General features: G+C 46.1%; 1 protein-coding gene across 1 annotated transcript in view; it reads left to right on the plus strand.

Annotated features, from left to right (window-relative positions):
- The first annotated feature begins 10,344 nt into the window (after nt 1-10,344).
- The window catches only part of ADGRA2 (adhesion G protein-coupled receptor A2), a 311,196-nt gene continuing 297,401 nt past the window's right edge, over nt 10,345-24,139 (plus strand). Inside the window, exon 1 of the mRNA XM_089666521.1 lies at nt 10,345-11,055. Within this exon, the coding sequence (XP_089522647.1) occupies nt 10,814-11,055 (242 nt within the window). The 5' untranslated portion in view covers nt 10,345-10,813. The remainder of the gene's footprint in view (nt 11,056-24,139) is intronic.

Genomic DNA, 24,139 nt, shown 5'->3' on the forward strand with positions numbered 1-24,139 from the left:
GATGTGTGAGCGGTCCCTGCGCTGCATGAAGAGAGGATGAATCACAAGATGTGTGAACAGTCCCTGCGTGCATGAGGAGCGGATGAATCACGTGATGTATGAGCGGTCCCTGCGCTGCATGAGGAGCCGATGAATCACGAGATGTGTGAGCGGTCCCTGCGCTGCATGAGGAGCTGATGAATCACGAGATGTGTGAGCGGTCCCTGCGCTGCATGAGGAGTCGATGAATCACGAGAAGTGTGAGCGGTCCCTGCGCTGCATGAGGAGCCGATAAATCACGAGATGTGTGAGTGGTCCCTGCGCTGCATGAGGAGCCGATGAATCACGAGATGTGTGAGCGGTCCCTGCGCTGCATGAGCGGATGAATCACAAGATGTGTGAGCGGTCCCTGCGCTGCATGAGGATCCGATGAATCACAAGATGTGTGAGCGGTCCCTGCGCTGCATGAGGAGCCGATGAATCACAAGATGTGTGAGCGGTCCCTGCGCTGCATGAGGAGCCGATGAATCACGAGATGTGTAAGCGGTCCCTGCGCTGCATGAGGAGCGGATGAATCACGAGATGTGTGAGCGGTCCCTGCGCTGCATGAGGAGCGGATGAATCACGAGATGTGTGAGCGGTCCCTGCGCTGCATGAGGAGCGGATGAATCACAAGATGTGTGAGCGGTCCCTGCACTGCATGAGCGGATGAATCACAAGATGTGTGAGCGGTCCCTGCACTGCATGAGCGGATGAATCACGAGATGTGTGAGCGGTCCCTGCGCTGCATGAGGAGTCGATGAATCACGAGATGTGTGAGTGGTCCCTGCGCTGCATGAGGAGCCGATGAATCACGAGATGTGTGAGCGGTCCCTGCGCTGCATGAGGAGCGGATGAATCACAAGATGTGTGAGCGGTCCCTGCGCTGCATGAGGAGTCGATGAATCACGAGATGTGTGAGTGGTCCCTGCGCTGCATGAGGAGCCGATGAATCACAAGATGTGTGAGCGGTCCCTGCGCTGCATGAGGAGCCGATGAATCACAAGATGTGCGAGCGGTCCCTGCGCTGCATGAGGAGCAGATGAATCACAAGATGCGTGAGCGGTCCCTGCGCTGCATGAGGAGCAGATGAATCACGAGATGTGTGAGCGGTCCCTGCGCTGCATGAGGAGCCGATGAATCACAAGATGTGTGAGCGGTCCCTGCACTGCATGAGGAGCCGATGAATCACGAGATGTTTGAGCGGTCCCTGCGCTGCATGAGGAGTCAATGAATCACAAGATGTGTGAGCGGTCCCTGCGCTGCATGAGGAGCAGATGAATCACAAGATGTGTGAGCGGTCCCTGCGCTGCATGAGGAGTCAATGAATCACAAGATGTGTGAGCGGTCCCTGCACTGCATGAGGAGCCGATGAATCACAAGATGTGTGAGCGTTCCCTGCGCTGCATGAGGAGTCGATGAATCACGAGATGTGTGAGCGGTCCCTGCGCTGCATGAGGAGTCGATGAATCACGAGATGTGTGAGTGGTCCCTGCGCTGCATGAGGAGCCGATGAATCACAAGATGTGTGAGCGGTCCCTGCGCTGCATGAGGAGTCGATGAATCACGAGATGTGTGAGTGGTCCCTGCACTGCATGAGGAGCCGATGAATCACGAGATGTGTGAGTGGTCCCTGCGCTGCATGAGGAGCGGATGAATCACGAGATGTGTGAGCGGTCCCTGCCCTGCATGAGGAGTCGATGAATCACGAGATGTGTGAGTGGTCCCTGCGCTGCATGAGGAGTCGATGAATCACGAGATGTGTGAGTGGTCCCTGCACTGCATGAGGAGCCGATGAATCACGAGATGTGTGAGTGGTCCCTGCGCTGCATGAGGAGCGGATGAATCACGAGATGTGTGAGCGGTCCCTGCGCTGCATGAGGAGTCGATGAATCACGAGATGTGTGAGTGGTCCCTGCGCTGCATGAGGAGTCGATGAATCACGAGATGTGTGAGCGGTCCCTGCGCTGCATGAGGAGTCGATGAATCACGAGATGTGTAAGCGGTCCCTGCGCTGCATGAGGACTCGATGAATCACGAGATGTGTGAGCGGTCCCTGCGCTGCATGAGCGGATGAATCACGAGATGTGTGAGCGGTCCCTGCACTGCATGAGGAGCCTATGAATCACAAGATGTGTGAGCGGTCCCTGCGCTGCATGAGGAGTCGATGAATCACAGGATGCGTGAGCGGTCCCTGCGCTGCATGAGGAGTCAATGAATCACGAGATGTGTGAGCGGTCCCTGTGCTGCATGAGGAGTCAATGAATCACGAGATGTGTGAGCAGTCCCTGCGCTGCATGAGGAGTCAATGAATCACGAGATGTGTAAGCGGTCCCTGTGCTGCATGAGGAGTCAATGAATCACAAAATGTGTGAGCGGTCCCCGCGCTGCATGAGGAGTCGATGAATCACAAGATGTGTGAGCGGTCCCTGAGCTGCATGAGGAGCCGATGAATCACGAGATGTGTGAGCGGTCCCTGCGCTGCATGAGGAGCGGATGAATCACAAGATGTGTGAGCAGTCCCTGCGCTGCATGAGGACTCGATGAATCACAAGATGTGTGAGCGGTCCCTGCACTGCATGAGGAGCCGATGAATCACGAGATGTGTGAGCGGTCCCTGCCCTGCATGAGGAGCCGATGAATCACAAGATGTGTGAGCGGTCCCTGCGCTGCATGAGGAGCCGATGAATCATGAGATGTGTGAGCGGTCCCTGCCCTGCATGAGGAGTCGATGTTCCTCCACCACGAGACATGCCCATGTTAGGTGTGATAGGCTGGCTCTATCATCTCCATTCACTGTAATTGTATCAATCAGGAGGACCCTCACACTGCAGAGATGATGGAACATCTACAGGAGATCGTACAATCAGATTGTAGAGTGTATGGTCACCTCCACAAGGCAAGAAAGACCTCATGACCATGAATCTGGCCAAGAGCCCCAAGGAGGTTGATGGAGAATTGACTAAAATAATCGGTTCATATGGCTGGAGGCATCATGGAGGGCTCTACAACCTTCACATTGTGTGATTCTGACATCCATCAGAAGACAGGACATCCAGGATAACTGCTCCATCATCCATCAGAAGACAGGACATCCAGGATAACTGCTCCGTCATCCATCAGAAGACAGGACATCCAGAATAACTGCTCCGTCATCCATCAGAAGACAAGACATCAAGGATAACTGCTCCATCATCCATCAGAAGACAGGACATCCAGGATAACTGCTCCGTCATCCATCAGAAGACAGGACATCCAGAATAACTGCTCCGTCATCCATCAGAAGACAGGACATCCAGGATAACTGCTCCATCATCCATCAGAAGACAGGACATCCATAATAACTGCTCCGTCATCCATCAGAAGACAGGACATCCAAAATAACTGCTCCATCATCCATCAGAAGACAGGACATCCAGGATAACTGCTCCATCATCCATCAGAAGACAGGACATCCATAATAACTGCTCCGTCATCCATCAGAAGACAGGACATCCAAAATAACTGCTCCATCATCCATCAGAAGACAGGACATCCAAAATAACTGCTCCATCATCCATCAGAAGACAGGACATTCAGGATAACTGCTCCATCATCCATCAGAAGACAGGACATCCATAATAACTGCTCCATCATCCATCAGAAGACAGGACATCCAAAATAACTGCTCCATCATCCATCAGAAGACAGGACATCCAGGATAACTGCTCCGTCATGCATCAGAAGACAATACATCCAGGATAACTGCTCCGTCATGCATCAGAAGACAATACATCCAGAATAACTGCTCCATCATCCATCAGAAGACAGGACATCCAGAATAACTGCTCCGTCATCCATCAGAAGACAGGACATCCAGAATAACTGCTCTGTCATCCATCAGAAGACAGGACATCCAGAATAACTGCTCCGTCATCCATCAGAAGACAGGACATCCAGGATAACTTCCCCGTCATCCATCAGAAGACAGGACATCCAGGATAACTGCTCCATCATCCATCAGAAGACAGTACATCCAGGATAACTGCTCCATCATCCATCAGAAGACAGTACATCCAGGATAACTGCTCCATCACCCATCAGAAGAGAGTACATCCAGGATAACTGCTCCATCATCCATCAAAAGGCAGGACATCCATAATAACTGCTCCATCATCCATCAGAAGACAGGACATCCAGGATAACTGCTCCGTCATGCATCAGAAGACAGGACATCCAGGATAACTGCTCCGTCATCCATCAGAAGACAGGACATCCAGGATAACTGCTCCGTCATGCATCAGAAGACAATACATCCAGGATAACTGCTCCGTCATCCATCAGAAGACAATACATCCAGAATAACTGCTCCATCATCCATCAGAAGACAGGACATCCAGAATAACTGCTCCGTCATCCATCAGAAGACAGGACATCCAGAATAACTGCTCCGTCATCCATCAGAAGACAGGACATCCAGAATAACTGCTCCATCATCCATCAGAAGACAGGACATCCAGAATAACTGCTCCGTCATCCATCAGAAGACAGGACATCCAGGATAACTTCCCCGTCATCCATCAGAAGACAGGACATCCAGGATAACTGCTCTGTCATCCATCAGAAGACAGGATATCCATAATAACTGCTCCGTCATCCATCAGAAGACAGGATATCCATAATAACTGCTCCGTCATCCATCAGAAGACAGGACATCCATAATAACTGCTCAGTCATCCATCAGAAGATAGGACATCCAGAATAAATGCTCCGTCATCCATCAGAAGGCAGGACATCCAGGATAACTGCTCCGTCATCCATCAGAAGACAGGACATCCAGAATAACTGCTCCGTCATCCATCAGAAGACAGGACATCCAGAATAACTGCTCCGTCATCCATCAGAAGACAGGACATCCAGGATAACTGCTCCGTCATCCATCAGAAGACAGGATATCCATAATAACTGCTCCGTCATCCATCAGAAGACAGGACATCCATAATAACTGCTCAGTCATCCATCAGAAGATAGGACATCCAGAATAAATGCTCCGTCATCCATCAGAAGGCAGTAAAGAAATGTAAAATAAATACACATATAAATAATTTATCATGATAAATAAATGAAAAATTAACCCCTAACCTTAAAAAAAATGAAATAAATTATTATGAATAATAATAATAATAATAAACACCTGAACAAAAAAATACATTATTGTTATTGCTTTTTTATAAAATTTTTAGCTTTTAGAGGGCTAATTATTATTACTTTATTATTACAAGTATTTATTATTATTATTATCACCATATCCCTAACAATAAATACATAAATAATAAATAAAATACTAACCCCAACCGAACCTTAATGTGGTTGGAAAGTCTCAAGGTTTTTCACCTTCATGCATTCGGCTGTCCCGGGTCTCTACCTCCTCATTGGCTGAGACAGCAAGAGGGAGCCATTGGCTTCCGCTGCTGTTAATCACAACCAGTCAGCCAATGAGGAGAGAGAGAGAGAGAGGGCAGGGCCAAGCACCCCCTCCATGTGCGAATGGACACACAGAGCAGCAGCTTGGGAACAGCCTGATCAGGTGCCCCTATAGTAAGCTGCTTGCTCTGGGGGCACCCGACAAAAAGGAGGAGCCAGGAGCCCCTTTGGGGGACCCGTGAAGAGGAGGATCCGGGCTGTTCTGTGCAAAACAATTACAGAGCAGGTAAGTATAGACATGTCAGTTGTGGCTGCAATCTTTCTTGGTCTTCCTGACCTTGGCTTGGTATCCAGAGATCCCCGAACTTTCCACTTCTTAATAGGTGATGTAACAGTACTGATTGGCATATTCAAGGCTTTGGACATCTTTTTATGTCCTTTTCCATCTTTATAAAGTTCCATTACCTTGTTACGCAGGACTTTTGACAGTTCTTTTCTGCTTCCCATGGCTCAGTATCTAGCCTAGTCAGTGCTTCCACAGAAGAGCTAACAAACTCACTGACACTGATTGTGATGTAAGAAGCCACAGATGTGGGACATTAACCTCTAATTGGCATTGTAACCCGTGTGTGTCACCTTGTGTGTCTGTACCAAGGCCGAACATTCCAGGGGCGGAGACTTCTGATCTGAGGGCGGAGACTTCTGATCCGGGGGCGGAGACTTCTGATCCAGGGGCGGAGACTTTTGATCTGGGGTGGTGGATCCTTCTGATCCAGGGGCGGAGACTTTTGATCCGGGGGGTGGATCCTTCTGATCCAGGGGCGGAGACTTTTGATCCGGGGGTGGATCCTTCTGATCCAGGGGCGGAGACTTTTGATCCGGGGGGTGTATCCTTCTGATCCAGGGGCGGAGACTTTTGATCCGGGGCGGAGACTTCTGATCCGGGGGGGGGTGGATCCTTCTGATACAGGGGCGGAGACTTTTGATCCGGGGTGGAGACTTCTGATCCGGGCCATTTGGGTGATTTCTGTTATCATTATGATTTATAAAGGAGCCAAACAACTATTTGATAATAAATGGCTTCATATCATCTCTACCCTTCAATAAAAAAGCATTTTTTGGCAGATCAGTCAGATTTTCAGTATCAATACCAACATTTCACAATTTCTGCCGGGGGAGGCAAACGTTTGAGCACAACTGGATGGATGGAGATAGATGGATGGATGGAGACATGGACAGATGCAGATATGTATGGATGGATGAATGGAGATATGGATGGATGGATGGAGATATGGATGGATGGATGGAGATATGTATGGATGGATGGAGATATGGATGGATGGAGACATGGATGGATGGATGGAGATAGATGGATGGATGGAGACATGGACAGATGCAGATATGTATGGATGGATGAATGGAGATATGGATGGATGGATGGAGATATGGATGGATGGATGGAGATATGGATGGATGGAGACATGGATGGATGGATGGTTGGATGGATGGAGACATGGATGGATGGAGATATGTATGGGTGGATGGATGGAGATATGTATGGATGGATGGGTGGATGGATGGAGACATGGATGGATGGAGATATGTATGGATGGATGGGTGGATGGATGGAGACATGGATGGATGGAGATATGTATGGATGGATGGAGAAATGTATGTATGAATGGATGGACAGATGGAGATATGTATGGATGGAGACATGGATGGATGGAGATATGTATGGATGGATGGAAGGAGATATGTATGGATGGATGGAGACATGGATGGATGGATGGAGATATGTATGGATGGATGGATGGATGGAGACATGGATGGATGGATGGATGGATGGATGGAGACACGGATGGATGGATGGATATAGACATGGACAGATGGAGATATGTATGGATGGATTGAAGGAGATATGTATGGATGGATGGATGGAGATATGGATGGATGGATGGAGATATGTATGGATGTATGGATGGATGGAGATATGTATGGATGGATGGATGGAGATATGGATGGATGGAGATATGTATGTATGGATGGATGGAGATATGTATGGATGGATGGATGGATGGAGACATGGACAGATGGAGATATGTATGGATGGAGACATGGATGGATGGAGATATGTATGGATGGATGGATGGATATATGGATGGATGGATGGAGATATGTATGGAGACATGGACAGATGGAGATATGGATGGATGGAGATATGTATGGATGGATGGATGGATGGATGGAGATATGTATGGACGGATGGAGACATGGACAGATGGAGATATGTATGGATGGATGGAGATATGTATGGATGGATGGATGGAGATATGGATGGATGGATGGAGACATGGACAGATGGAGATATGTATGGATGGATGGAGATATGTATGGATGGATGGATGGAGATATGGATGGATGGAGATATGTATGGATGGACAGATGGAGATATGTATGGATGGATGGAGATATGGATGGATGGATGGATGGATGGAGATATGTATGGATGGATGGATGGATGGAGACATGGACAGATGGAGATGGATGGATGGAGATGGATGGATGGAGACATGGATGGATGGAGATATGGATGGATGGAGATATGTATGGATGGAGATGGATGGATGGAGACATGGATGGATGGATAGATTGAGATATGTATGGATGGATGGAGATATGTATGTATGGATGGATGGAGATGGATGGATAGAGACATGTGTGTATGGATGGATGGATGGATGGATGGATGGAGATATGTATGGATGGATGGATGGAGATATGTATGGGTGGAGATATGGATGGATGGATGGAGATATGGATGTATGGATGGAGATATGTATGGATGGATGGATGGAGATATGGATGGATGGATGGAGACATGGATGGATGGAGACATGGATGGATAGATGGATGGAGATATGGATGGATGGAGACATGGATGGATAGATGGATGGAGATATGGATGGATGGATGGATGGATGGAGACATGGATGGATGGATGGAGACATGGATGGATGGAGACATGGATGGATAGATGGATGGAGATATGGATGGATGGATGGGGGAGTTTGTGTTGAATTTTAAAAATAAATGTAATAGTGATCCTGGTTTGTGGAGCTCAGATACTTTCAGTGAATATATATATGTACATGGCTTATAATAATAATTATCTCCCGCGGACGGACAGCCGGTTCCATCGGTTCACTCGGTTCTCTCGGTTTTCTCAGTTCTCTCGGCTCTCTGGGTTTGCTCAGTTGTCTAGGTTCGCTTGGCTCTCTCAGTTCTCTCAGTTTGCTCGGTTCTCACGGTTCTCTCGGTTTGCTTGGTCGCTCGGTTCTCTAGGTTCGCTCGGCTCTCTCAGTTCTGTCAGTTTTCTTGGTTCGCTCAGTTCTCTAGTAACGCTCGGTTCTCTCAGTTTGCTTGCTTCACTCAGTTCTCATAGGTTGCTTAATTCTCTAAGTGCGCTCGGTTCTCTCGATATGTTCGGTTTGCTTGGTTCTCTAGGCTCTCTCAGCTCTCATGGTTCGCTCGGTTCTCTCGGTTGGTACGCTTGGCTATCTTGGTTTGCTCAGCTCTCTTGGTTCTCTCAGCTTGCTCTGCTCTCTCAGTTTGCTCGGTTCTCTCGGTTCTCTCAGTTCGCTCAGTAAATGAACTCCAATGATGTTGGGGATCAAACTCTCGGACAGACGATTTCTCGGGCCATCCTCAGGCATGCTGGGCAGACATCGTCCTGCTGTATGGTGGGCAGCTCTACCCCCTGGGGGGCGGGGCTGATACCAATCGCTATGCGCAGAGCGCTGCGACAATCGTCGGCTCCATAGAAAAACCTTCAGGAGATAAATAGCAAATGGCTGGTGGACAGGACCACCCCCCCCCATACACACTCACACCCCCATACACACACCACCCCTCCATACACCCCCCCATACACACTCACACCCCATACACACACCACCCCTCCATACACCCCCCCATACACACACCCCCCCTCCATACACCCCCCATACACACTCACACCCCCATACACACACCACCCCTCCATACACCCCCCCATACACCCCCCAAAAACACACACCACCCCTCCATACACCCCCCATACACACTCACACCCCCATACACACCCCCCCATACACACACCACCCCTCCATACACTCCCCCATACACACCCCCCCCCATACACACACCACCCCTCCATACACCCCCCCATACACACTCACACCCCCATACACACCCCCCCCATACACACACCACCCCTCCATACACCCCCCCATACACACACCCCCCCATACACACACCACCCCTCCATACACCCCCCCATACACACTCACACCCCCATACACACACCACCACCCCCATACACACCACCCCTCCATACACCCCCCATACACACACACACCCCCCTATACACACACCACGCCTCCATACACCCCCCCATACAACCCCCCCCATCAGGGGCGGACTGACCATTTGGAAACTCGGGCACTGCCCGAGGGCCTGGGGTCAGTAGGGGGCCCCATGAGATGCCCCTGGTACCTTTTTCATAGGCTTTTTTGAGTTTGGGCAAGGACACAGGGGCCCCATGATCCCCTATTGCCCGGGGGCCCCATGAGGTGTCAGTCCTCCCCTGCGCCCCATGCACACACCACCACACCCAGGGGCGGACTGACAACTCATGGGGCCCCCGGGCAATAGGGGATCATGGGGCCCCTGTGTCCTTGCCCAAACTCAAAAAAGCCTATGAAAAAGGTACCAGGGGCATCTCATGGGGCCCCCTACTGACCCCGGCCCTCGGGCAGTTTCCAAATGGTCAGTCCGCCCCTGACCACACCCATACCCCCCCATACAACACCCCCCATGCACACACCACCACACCCATACACCCCCCATGTGCCTCCAGCACTCCCTTCCATCCCCCGTGTTCCCCGCTCTGCTCCTGCATGCGCTGCGGACTGACATCCTTCCTCGCCGGCACCCTGGACGGTCCGTGCATCCTTCCTCGGAGTGAGGAGGAGGAGGAGGAGGAGGGAGTGTGCAGAGGGAGGAGGAGGTCCCGGGGCTCCAGTAACAGGAGAGCTCAGAGCTGAGAGGAGATCCCAGGCTGGACTCGATCCGCTATGTCCCCTCATACGAGGCGACCCCCCAATGTGCCCAGCCCCCCGCATACAGGCTGAGGAATAGGGACCCGCAAGTCCCAGGCGGACACTTACCTGCAGCAAAGAACTCTTCTCCAATACTTACCTGCAGCACCTCCGCTCCGCTGTGCGCTCCGCTCCTCCGCTCCGCTGTGCGCTCCGCTGTGCGCTCCTCTCCTCCGCTCCGCTGTGCGCTCCGCTCCTCCGCTCCCCCGCCGGCTCCGCCACTTACCTGCCGCACAGGATGGGCTGACACCATGACCCTGATGATGGTGGGTCTCCGGGCTCTGAGCTGCCTGGTCGGGGTGGTGGTCCTCCTCACCCTGGTGCCCGGGACCCGGAGCTGCCCCGTCCTCATCCACAGCTGCAAATGCGTCCTGGAGCGCCCCAAACACGGAGTGACGTCCACCGGGGCTCAGAGGAAGAAGGTGATCTGTACCAACGAGGACCTGCTGGAGGTGCCCGACTCTGCCCTGCTCCCCAACAAGACGGCCACCCTGTGAGTGTTCTGGGGGGGAAGGGGGGTGGGGGGGTCCCATCTGGATGTCAGATCAGCAATCACAGTCTGCATGGAGTATGTGTGTCTGTAGATGGAGTGCCCACCAGAGACAGGAAACTTCTGTGACTTCATGTAATATATACTGAAACAAAGTAACTGAACTGATATATACAGGGAGGCCGTATACAATGTATCTGAGCTCTGTATATACAGGAAGGTTGTATACAATGTATCCGAGCTCTGTATATACAGGAAGGTTGTATACAATGTATCTGAGCTCTGTATATACAGGAAGGCCGTATACAATGTATCTGAGCTCTGTATATACAGGAAGGCCGTATACAATGTATCTGAGCTCTGTATATACAGGAAGGCCGTATACAATGTATCTGAGCTCTGTATATACAGGAACGCCGTATACAATGTATCTGAGCTCTGTATATACAGGAAGGTTGTATACAATGTATCTGAGCTCTGTATATACAGGAAGGTTGTATACAATGTATCTGAGCTCTGTATATACAGGAAGGCTGTATACAATGTATCTGAGCTCTGTATATACAGGAACGCCGTATACAATGTATCTGAGCTCTGTATATACAGGAAGGCCGTATACAATGTATCTGAGCTCTGTATATACAGGAAGGTTGTATACAATGTATCTGAGCTCTGTATATACAGGAATCTGTATACAATGTATCTGAGCTCTGTATATACAGGGAGGCCGTATACAATGTATCTGAGCTCTGTATATACAGGAACGCCGTATACAATGTATCCGAGCTCTGTATATACAGGAAGGTTGTATACAATGTATCCGAGCTCTGTATATACAGGGAGGCCGTATACAATGTATCTGAGCTCTGTATATACAGGAAGGTTGTATACAATGTATCTGAGCTCTGTATATACAGGAAGGCTGTATACAATGTATCTGAGCTCTGTATATACAGGAATGCCGTATACAATGTATCCGAGCTCTGTATATACAGGGAGGCTATATACAATGTATCTGAGCTCTGTATATACAGGAAGGTTGTATACAATGTATCTGAGCTCTGTATATACAGGAACGCCGTATACAATGTATCTGAGCTCTGTATATACAGGAACGCCGTATACAATGTATCTGAGCTCTGTATATACAGGAAGGCTGTATACAATGTATCTGAGCTCTGTATATACAGGAAGGCCGTATACAATGTATCTGAGCTCTGTATATACAGGAAGGCTGTATACAATGTATCTGAGCTCTGTATATACAGGAAGGCTGTATACAATGTATCTGAGCTCTGTATATACAGGAATCTGTATACAATGTATCTGAGCTCTGTATATACAGGGAGGCCGTATACAATGTATCTGAGCTCTGTATATACAGGAGCGCCGTATACAATGTATCTGAGCTCTGTATATACAGGAACGCCGTATACAATGTATCCGAGCTCTGTATATACAGGAAGTTTTTATACAATGTATCCGAGCTCTGTATATACAGGGAGGCCGTATACAATGTATCTGAGCTCTGTATATACAGGAAGGTTGTATACAATGTATCTGAGCTCTGTATATACAGGAAGGCTGTATACAATGTATCTGAGCTCTGTATATACAGGAATGCCGTATACAATGTATCTGAGCTCTGTATATACAGGAATGCCGTATACAATGTATCTGAGCTCTGTATATACAGGAATGCCGTATACAATGTATCTGAGCTCTGTATATACAGGAATGCCGTATACAATGTATCTGAGCTCTGTATATACAGGAATGCCGTATACAATGTATCTGAGCTCTGTATATACAGGAATGCCGTATACAATGTATCTGAGCTCTGTATATACAGGAACGCCGTATACAATGTATCTGAGCTCTGTATATACAGGAAGGCTGTATACAATGTATCTGAGCTCTGTATATACAGGAAGGCCGTATACAATGTATCTGAGCTCTGTATATACAGGAAGGCCGTATACAATGTATCTGAGCTCTGTATATACAGGAATCTGTATACAATGTATCTGAGCTCTGTATATACAGGAAGGCTGTATACAATGTATCTGAGCTCTGTATATACAGGAACGCCGTATACAATGTATCTGAGCTCTGTATATACAGGAATCTGTATACAATGTATCTGAGCTCTGTATATACAGGAACGCCGTATACAATGTATCTGAGCTCTGTATATACAGGAACGCCGTATACAATGTATCTGAGCTCTGTATATACAGGAAGGCTGTATACAATGTATCTGAGCTCTGTATATACAGGAACGCCGTATACAATGTATCTGAGCTCTGTATATACAGGAAGGCCGTATACAATGTATCTGAGCTCTGTATATACAGGAACGCCGTATACAATGTATCTGAGCTCTGTATATACAGGAACGCCGTATACAATGTATCTGAGCTCTGTATATACAGGAAGGCTGTATACAATGTATCCGAGCTCTGTATATACAGGAAGGCCGTATACAATGTATCTGAGCTCTGTATATACAGGAAGGTTGTATACAATGTATCCGAGCTCTGTATATACAGGAAGGTTGTATACAATGTATCCGAGCTCTGTATATACAGGAAGGTTGTATACAATGTATCCGAGCTCTGTATATACAGGGAGGCCGTATACAATGTATCTGAGCTCTGTATATACAGGAATGCCGTATACAATGTATCTGAGCTCTGTATATACAGGAATCTGTATACAATGTATCTGAGCTCTGTATATACAGGAACGCCGTATACAATGTATCTGAGCTCTGTATATACAGGAAGGCTGTATACAATGTATCTGAGCTCTGTATATACAGGAATCTGTATACAATGTATCTGAGCTCTGTATATACAGGAAGGCCGTATACAATGTATCTGAGCTCTGTATATACAGGAAGGCCGTATACAATGTATCCGAGCTCTGTATATACAGGAACCTTGTATACAATGTATCTGAGCTCTGTATATACAGGAAGGCTGTATACAATGTATCCGAGCTCTGTATATACAGGAAGGCCGTATACAATGTATCTGAGCTCTGTATATACAGGAAGGTTGTATACAATGTATCCGAGCTCTGTATATACAGGAAGGTTGTATACAATGTATCCGAGCTCTGTATATACAGGAAGGTTGTATACAATGTATCCGAGCTCTGTATATACAGGGAGGCCGTATACAATGTATCTGAGCTCTGTATATACAGGAATGCCGTATACAATGTATCTGAGCTCTGTATATACAGGAATCTGTATACAATGTATCTGAGCTCTGTATATACAGGAACGCCGTATACAATGTATCTGAGCTCTGTATATACAGGAAGGCTGTATACAATGTATCTGAGCTCTGTATATACAGGAATCTGTATACAATGTATCTGAGCTCTGTATATACAGGAAGGCCGTATACAATGTATCTGAGCTCTGTATATACAGGAACGCCGTATACAATGTATCTGAGCTCTGTATATACAGGAAGGCCGTATACAATGTATCTGAGCTCTGTATATACAGGGAGGCCGTATACAATGTATCTGAGCTCTGTATATACAGGAACGCCGTATACAATGTATCTGAGCTCTGTATATACAGGAACGCCGTATACAATGTATCTGAGCTCTGTATATACAGGAAGGTTGTATACAATGTATCTGAGCTCTGTATATACAGGAACGCCGTATACAATGTATCTGAGCTCTGTATATACAGGGAGGCCGTATACAATGTATCTGAGCTCTGTATATACAGGAACGCCGTATACAATGTATCTGAGCTCTGTATATACAGGAAGGCTGTATACAATGTATCTGAGCTCTGTATATACAGGAATCTGTATACAATGTATCTGAGCTCTGTATATACAGGAAGGCCGTATACAATGTATCTGAGCTCTGTATATACAGGAAGGCCGTATACAATGTATCTGAGCTCTGTATATACAGGAAGGCCGTATACAATGTATCTGAGCTCTGTATATACAGGAACGCCGTATACAATGTATCCGAGCTCTGTATATACAGGAAGGTTGTATACAATGTATCCGAGCTCTGTATATACAGGAAGGTTGTATACAATGTATCCGAGCTCTGTATATACAGGGAGGCCGTATACAATGTATCTGAGCTCTGTATATACAGGAAGGTTGTATACAATGTATCTGAGCTCTGTATATACAGGAAGGCTGTATACAATGTATCTGAGCTCTGTATATACAGGAATGCCGTATACAATGTATCCGAGCTCTGTATATACAGGGAGGCTATATACAATGTATCTGAGCTCTGTATATACAGGAAGGTTGTATACAATGTATCTGAGCTCTGTATATACAGGAACGCCGTATACAATGTATCTGAGCTCTGTATATACAGGAAGGCCGTATACAATGTATCTGAGCTCTGTATATACAGGAAGGCTGTATACAATGTATCTGAGCTCTGTATATACAGGAATCTGTATACAATGTATCTGAGCTCTGTATATACAGGAATCTGTATACAATGTATCTGAGCTCTGTATATACAGGAACGCCGTATACAATGTATCTGAGCTCTGTATATACAGGAACGCCGTATACAATGTATCCGAGCTCTGTATATACAGGAAGGTTGTATACAATGTATCCGAGCTCTGTATATACAGGGAGGCCGTATACAATGTATCTGAGCTCTGTATATACAGGAAGGTTGTATACAATGTATCTGAGCTCTGTATATACAGGAAGGCTGTATACAATGTATCTGAGCTCTGTATATACAGGAATGCCGTATACAATGTATCTGAGCTCTGTATATACAGGAATGCCGTATACAATGTATCTGAGCTCTGTATATACAGGAATGCCGTATACAATGTATCTGAGCTCTGTATATACAGGAATCTGTATACAATGTATCTGAGCTCTGTATATACAGGAATCTGTATACAATGTATCTGAGCTCTGTATATACAGGAACGCCGTATACAATGTATCTGAGCTCTGTATATACAGGAATCTGTATACAATGTATCTGAGCTCTGTATATACAGGAACGCCGTATACAATGTATCTGAGCTCTGTATATACAGGAACGCCGTATACAATGTATCTGAGCTCTGTATATACAGGAAGGCTGTATACAATGTATCTGAGCTCTGTATATACAGGAACGCCGTATACAATGTATCTGAGCTCTGTATATACAGGAACGCCGTATACAATGTATCTGAGCTCTGTATATACAGGAAGGCTGTATACAATGTATCCGAGCTCTGTATATACAGGAAGGCCGTATACAATGTATCTGAGCTCTGTATATACAGGAAGGTTGTATACAATGTATCCGAGCTCTGTATATACAGGAAGGTTGTATACAATGTATCCGAGCTCTGTATATACAGGGAGGCCGTATACAATGTATCTGAGCTCTGTATATACAGGAATGCCGTATACAATGTATCTGAGCTCTGTATATACAGGAATCTGTATACAATGTATCTGAGCTCTGTATATACAGGAAGGTTGTATACAATGTATCTGAGCTCTGTATATACAGGAAGGTTGTATACAATGTATCTGAGCTCTGTATATACAGGAACGCCGTATACAATGTATCTGAGCTCTGTATATACAGGAAGGCTGTATACAATGTATCTGAGCTCTGTATATACAGGAATCTGTATACAATGTATCTGAGCTCTGTATATACAGGAAGGCCGTATACAATGTATCTGAGCTCTGTATATACAGGAAGGCCGTATACAATGTATCCGAGCTCTGTATATACAGGAACGCCGTATACAATGTATCTGAGCTCTGTATATACAGGAATCTGTATACAATGTATCTGAGCTCTGTATATACAGGAAGGCCGTATACAATGTATCTGAGCTCTGTATATACAGGAAGGCCGTATACAATGTATCTGAGCTCTGTATATACAGGAAGGCCGTATACAATGTATCTGAGCTCTGTATATACAGGAACGCCGTATACAATGTATCTGAGCTCTGTATATACAGGAAGGCCGTATACAATGTATCTGAGCTCTGTATATACAGGAACGCCGTATACAATGTATCTGAGCTCTGTATATACAGGAACGCCGTATACAATGTATCTGAGCTCTGTATATACAGGAAGGCTGTATACAATGTATCCGAGCTCTGTATATACAGGAAGGCCGTATACAATGTATCTGAGCTCTGTATATACAGGAAGGTTGTATACAATGTATCCGAGCTCTGTATATACAGGAAGGTTGTATACAATGTATCCGAGCTCTGTATATACAGGAAGGTTGTATACAATGTATCCGAGCTCTGTATATACAGGGAGGCCGTATACAATGTATCTGAGCTCTGTATATACAGGAATGCCGTATACAATGTATCTGAGCTCTGTATATACAGGAATCTGTATACAATGTATCTGAGCTCTGTATATACAGGAAGGTTGTATACAATGTATCTGAGCTCTGTATATACAGGAAGGTTGTATACAATGTATCTGAGCTCTGTATATACAGGAACGCCGTATACAATGTATCTGAGCTCTGTATATACAGGAAGGCTGTATACAATGTATCTGAGCTCTGTATATACAGGAATCTGTATACAATGTATCTGAGCTCTGTATATACAGGAAGGCCGTATACAATGTATCTGAGCTCTGTATATACAGGAAGGCCGTATACAATGTATCCGAGCTCTGTATATACAGGAACGCCGTATACAATGTATCTGAGCTCTGTATATACAGGAATCTGTATACAATGTATCTGAGCTCTGTATATACAGGAAGGCTGTATACAATGTATCTGAGCTCTGTATATACAGGAAGGCCGTATACAATGTATCTGAGCTCTGTATATACAGGAAGGCTGTATACAATGTATCCGAGCTCTGTATATACAGGAACGCCGTATACAATGTATCTGAGCTCTGTATATACAGGAAGGCTGTATACAATGTATCTGAGCTCTGTATATACAGGAACGCCGTATACAATGTATCCGAGCTCTGTATATACAGGAAGGCCGTATACAATGTATCTGAGCTCTGTATATACAGGAACGCCGTATACAATGTATCTGAGCTCTGTATATACAGGGAGGCCGTATACAATGTATCTGAGCTCTGTATATACAGGAACGCCGTATACAATGTATCTGAGCTCTGTATATACAGGAAGGCCGTATACAATGTATCTGAGCTCTGTATATACAGGAACGCCGTATACAATGTATCTGAGCTCTGTATATACAGGAAGGCCGTATACAATGTATCCGAGCTCTGTATATGCAGGAAGGCTGTATACAATGTATCCGAGCTCTGTATATACAGGAAGGCCGTATGCAATGTATCCGAGCTCTGTATATACAGGAAGGCCGTATACAATGTATCTGAGCTCTGTATATACAGGAAGGCCGTATACAATGTATCCGAGCTCTGTATATACAGGAAGGCCGTATACAATGTATCCGAGCTCTGTAAATACAGGAAGGCCGTATACAATGTATCTGAGCTCTGTATATACAGGAACGCCATATACAATGTATCTGAGCTCTGTATATACAGGAACACTAATATACAATGATGGGGATTTATCTCATCTGGAGCAGTTGTGAATGACAACCAATCAGCTTTGTATCTTCTGCTTGTTTAGTAAGTTTTGAAAATGAAATATAAAATCTGATTGGTTGCCGTGGATAACTGCTCCATGTTCTCTCTGCTGAGCAGAGCGGACACATCCCATCTGGAAGGACTCTATGGGACGGTTAGAACACGTCTTTTTTTTTTCCATCTGTGTCCCATTGGGGAGAAACACCCTCTGGACTCGTGTCGGGGACCATTGTCACCGGGACTGAAGGTGACAGAAAACTAACGTTTGAGTTGCCACCAGAACAGGAATTGAGGGGAAATCTTCCAGCGGTGACACTTGTTCTGGTGACAACTGTCACTGGCAGGGCATGTCCTTCACATTGGCAACATTTTATTTCACTTCCTATTGTGTGTATGAAACAGGAAGTGAATGTAAACCTAACTATTGGGGCACAGATGGGAAAAAACTGGGCTTTTCACCTTTCCAACTCCATAAAAAAAAAACAAACAAAAAAATAAATTTTTTGGCTTTAGGTCAAATTTAAAACTGATCTTTTGATCATTTGAGTTTCTACACATTTGAATCAAATCTCAGCATGTGTAATGGTGCCATCAGTGTTATTATATTTACTGCATTATTTCTTCAGTATTTATATTATTATATATTATCTCTTCAGTATTTATATTATTATATATTATCTCTTCAGTATTTATATTATTATATATTATCTCTTCAGTATTTATATTATTATATATTATCTCTTCAGTATTTATATTCTTGTTTCGGTAGTTTACAAATGAAACATTTATAGTAACATGTCTGTGAACAATGGATGATATCGGAATGCACACATCGGGTTGTATGTCTGTACACTCGTTGTTTATAAATTGGATACATTGTAATGGTTCTGATGATTGGATATTATTAAAGGGTTACTAAACCCCCCACAGTACAATCAGTCTGTAGATGCAGTAAAGCATGCTTGTTACACTCACTGTGGAACCTAAGGGGTTAATCCTCCGCATTGTGTAAAAGGTCTGTTTGATCCTGTCTTCTCTGATCCTCCTCTTCTTCCCATGTCCCCAGTACATCTGCTGATAGTACAGAGCAGTAAGAGACACTCTGCACATGCTCAGTTTGGTGTGTATTGCTAGAGAGTTTTTTTTTTCTCCTTGGGAGAGTGCATGCGATCAGCGCAGGGCCAATCAGCACTGTCCAGACAGAGGTCAGGGGTTCTGCATTCTCCTAGAGCAGAATGAAAACTCCTACAAGATTAACCCATGCTTGGCTGGACACTGATAGAAGTCACAAGACTGCTCTATACTTCTGATGAGAAAAGGGATTTAGCAGTTTATATTTACTAAAATAATTGCATTTCCGTGTACTGTGTACTGTGGGAGATCAGATATAGTGAATGCGGGGTCCGGGGAGAGCGCATATAGTGAATGCAGGGTCTGGGGAGAGCGCATATAGTGAATGCGGGGTCCGGGGAGAGCGGATATAGTGAATGCGGGGTCCGGGGAGAGCGGATATAGTGAATGCGGGGTCCGGGGAGAGCGGATATAGTGAATGCGGGGTCCGGGGAGAGCGGATATAGTGAATGCAGGGTCCGGGGAGAGCGGATATAGTGAATGCGGGGTCCGGGGAGAGCGGATATAGTGAATGCAGGGTCCGGGGAGAGCGGATATAGTGAATGCGGGGTCTGGGGAGAGTGGATATAGTTAATGCGGGGTCCGGGGAGAGCGGATATAGTGAATGCTGGGTCTGGGGAGAGCGGATATAGTGAATGCAGGGTCCGGGGAGAGCGGATATAGTGAATGCGGGGTCCGGGGAGAGCGGATATAGTGAATGCGGGGTCCGGGGAGAGCGGATATAGTGAATCCGGGGTCCGGGGAGAGCGGATATAGTGAATGCGGGGTCTGGGGAGAGTGGATATAGTTAATGCGGGGTCCGGGGAGAGCGGATATAGTGAATGCTGGGTCTGGGGAGAGCGGATATAGTGAATGCAGGGTCCGGGGAGAGCGGATATAGTGAATGCGGGGTCTGGGGAGAGTGGATATAGTTAATGCGGGGTCCGGGGAGAGCGGATATAGTGAATGCGGGGTCCGGGGAGAGCGGATATAGTGAATGCAGGGTCCGGGGAGAGCAGATATAGTGAATGCGGGGTCCGGGGAGAGCGGATATAGTGAATGCGGGGTCCGGGGAGAGCGGATATAGTGAATGCGGGGTCCGGGGAGAGCGGATATAGTGAATGCGGGGTCCGGGGAGAGCGGATATAGTGAATGCGGGGTCCGGGGAGAGCGGATATAGTGAATGCGGGGTCCGGGGAGAGCGGATATAGTGAATGCGGGGTCCGGGGAGAGCGGATATAGTGAATGCGGGGTCCGGGGAGAGCGGATATAGTGAATGCGGGGTCCAGGGAGAGCGGATATAGTGAATGAGGGGTCCGGGAATGGTAGTGGGTGGGTCCTGTGATTGGGGTTGGTGTCAGATCTCATGGTGGATGAGTATATAGAGGCATCAGTTGGATACTCCTAGGTACAGAATGACATTTCTTTCTCCAGTCTATCACCTGTCTCTATAATTGATTTTTTTCACAGTATTCCATAAGGCCCAAACTGGCCAATCACTTTGTATCAAAATTAAATCTGTAATTGTTGGCAGATCTAAAGGTGACTGTCATCAGATTGGAACATGTGTGGTACACATTATTTGCAGGGCCGTGTTGTTTTTGATAAGGTGCTGCAGAAAACCATATTAACTATACATATTATGGTAGAACTGGATGGACTTTTGTCTTTTTTCAGCCAGACTAACTATGTAACTATGTAACTAGATGTAATCAGTCCAATCCCAGTTTAAAGTGGTTATAAAGTCGAAACGTTTTTACCCGACCCCTGTATAAAGGTAAAAAATGTACCGCAGCTTTTTCCGCCCCTCCCCTTCCTTACACTTTCCTGCCTTCTCTCACTATCGAGCATTGTCCAGTTATCTCTCTCTGGATTCACAGGCGATGCTGAGAGCAGGGGGAGCCATTGACTTCTGTTGCTGTCAGTCAAATTCTGTAAAGAAGGTTTGGGAGCGGGGCCAAGCAAGGCTGTGTGTGTCTATGGACACACACAACCCAGCTTGGGAGTGCACCTGCACACAGCTTGCTATGGGGACACAGTCAGGAGGAAGGAGCATACATCGCCGGTAGGGGAGTCCAGAAAAGGAGGTAAGTCACCGCTCAGTGCAATACCATTACTTATCTTTCTAGACAGTCCTGGTGATAAGCTTTGGGTGGTGTTGGCCAAACGTAAACACATCAAATGGCTGGGAACGATGTGACATCATGGCTGGGAACAATGTGACGTCATGGCTGGGAACAATGTGACATCATGGTTGGGAACAATGTGACTTCATGGTTGGGAACAATGTGACATCATGGTTGGGAACAATGTGACGTCATGGTTGGGTACAATGTGACATGATGGTTGGGAACAATGTGACGTCATGGTTGGGAACAATGTGACTTCATGGTTGGGAACAATGTGACTTCATGGTTGGGAACAATGTGACTTCATGGTTGGGAACAATGTGACATCATGGTTGGGAACAATGTGACTTCATGGTTGGGAACAATGTGACTTCATGGTTGGGAACAATGTGACATCATGGTTGGGAACAATGTGACATCATGGTTGGGAACAATGTGACTTCATGGCTGGGAACAATGTGACGTCATGGTTGGGTACAATGTGACATGATGGTTGGGAACAATGTGACGTCATGGTTGGAAACAATGTGACGTCATGGTTGGGTACAATGTGACATGATGGTTGGGAACAATGTGACATCATGGTTGGGAACAATGTGACGTCATGGTTGGGAACAATGTGACATCATAGTTGGAAACAATGTGACATCATGGTTGGAAACAATGTGACTTCATGGTTGGGAACAATGTGACATCATGGTTGAGAACAATGTGACATCATGGTTGAGAACAATGTGACTTCATCGGGCCATATTACAGTCTTCCATCGATCGATAGTCCACCATTTATGGATGTTGCACTTCTCTCTCCTCTTCTGAGCATTAATATCGATCTCTAGTGGTTTGGCCATCACCGCTCGCCCGTGAATGTTCTGCTTCTGGAGTTCCCTCCGCACAGACTCCGTGGACTTGGGCTTTGGAAGACTGAGATTGAGCTCTGCAGTCACATTTGTTGTCTCCTTATTCCGGGTCACAATGCTGCGCAATGTCCTTTTGTCTCTTTCGGTCAGGTGACCATGTGGAAGAAATGTAATCTCCAAACACGGAAAGGTTTCTTCACAGTGAGAGCTTTGAAAATGTAGAATAGACTCCCTCAAGAGTCGACCCGTGTATGGCCAGCCTAAGGCTTCGGACTGTGCAATCAGGGTGGGCGTGTCATCAGCTGTACGTATTCAGCAGACCCAACAAAGTGGTGCCAACAGACCCGATATTTTGAGGGCGTCTCTCATGCTTGATGGACAAGTTCCTCCATTTCTGTGTAGAGTCACCCTGAGGTCATCACAGAGGACAAGGGGGCGCTCTTTACATCTGGAGGAAAAGAAATGTCATCTCCAAACACGGAAAGGTTTCTTCACAGTAAGAGCTGTGAGAATGTGGAATAGGCTCCCTCCAGAGTTGGTTGTGGCCAGCTCAGTGGATTGCTGTAGGAAAGTCCTGGATTCTTTCTTGGATACACAGAATATAACTGGATAGAACATTTATAGGGAAAGGTGATCCCGGGAATATCCGATTGCCTCTCGGGGGATCAGGAAGGAATTTTTTCCCTGCAGGAGAATATTGGATCGTGCTTTGCTGGGGTTTGTTGCCTTCCTCTGGATCAACTGTGGGTGTAGGATCATAACTTTTTTTTTTAATAGTTGAACTGGATGGACTTTTTTTTTTTTTTTTCAGCCAGACTAATGCAGGCCATAGACGGGGAGAAAACCGGCCATTTTTTTTAAAAAAAAAACGAAAAATCGGTCGTTCAATCAGCCAACATTACCACTATTGGTAAAAAAAGGTCGGCTGATTTTTGTCCTGTCTACGGCCGGCAATTATATAGAATATATGCAGAAGAAGAAGAAATAGAATATGCAGAAGATGAAAAAGTTGCAACATTGTATCTATTTGTATCCATTTCGGATACAGATGTTTCTATTCGGATACAAATAGATACAATGTTGCTATACTTTGAAATGTCTAATATAATATCAGACTGAAATTCTTTTTTTTTCTTCTTCTTCATATTCTATTTCTCCTTCTCATTCATATTCTATTTTTTTCCTTTTCTTCTTTTCCTTCTTCTTTCATGTCACTGCTCATGCGCACTTTAAATATCGGAAAAAGATCGGCAAATTTGTCCATCATTGCCGCGAAAATTGGCAGAACGACAAATTTGGCCGATTATTTTCCAGCAGGACCGATAATCTAAAAGGTCAAAAATCACGAAAAACGGCCGACCAATTACCACACTAACG

This window comes from Staurois parvus, unplaced genomic scaffold (genome assembly GCF_062004578.1).
Source record: "Staurois parvus isolate SC_StPar_1 unplaced genomic scaffold, SC_StPar_1.0 ptg002751l, whole genome shotgun sequence".
NCBI classification, from domain to species: domain Eukaryota; kingdom Metazoa; phylum Chordata; class Amphibia; order Anura; family Ranidae; genus Staurois; species Staurois parvus.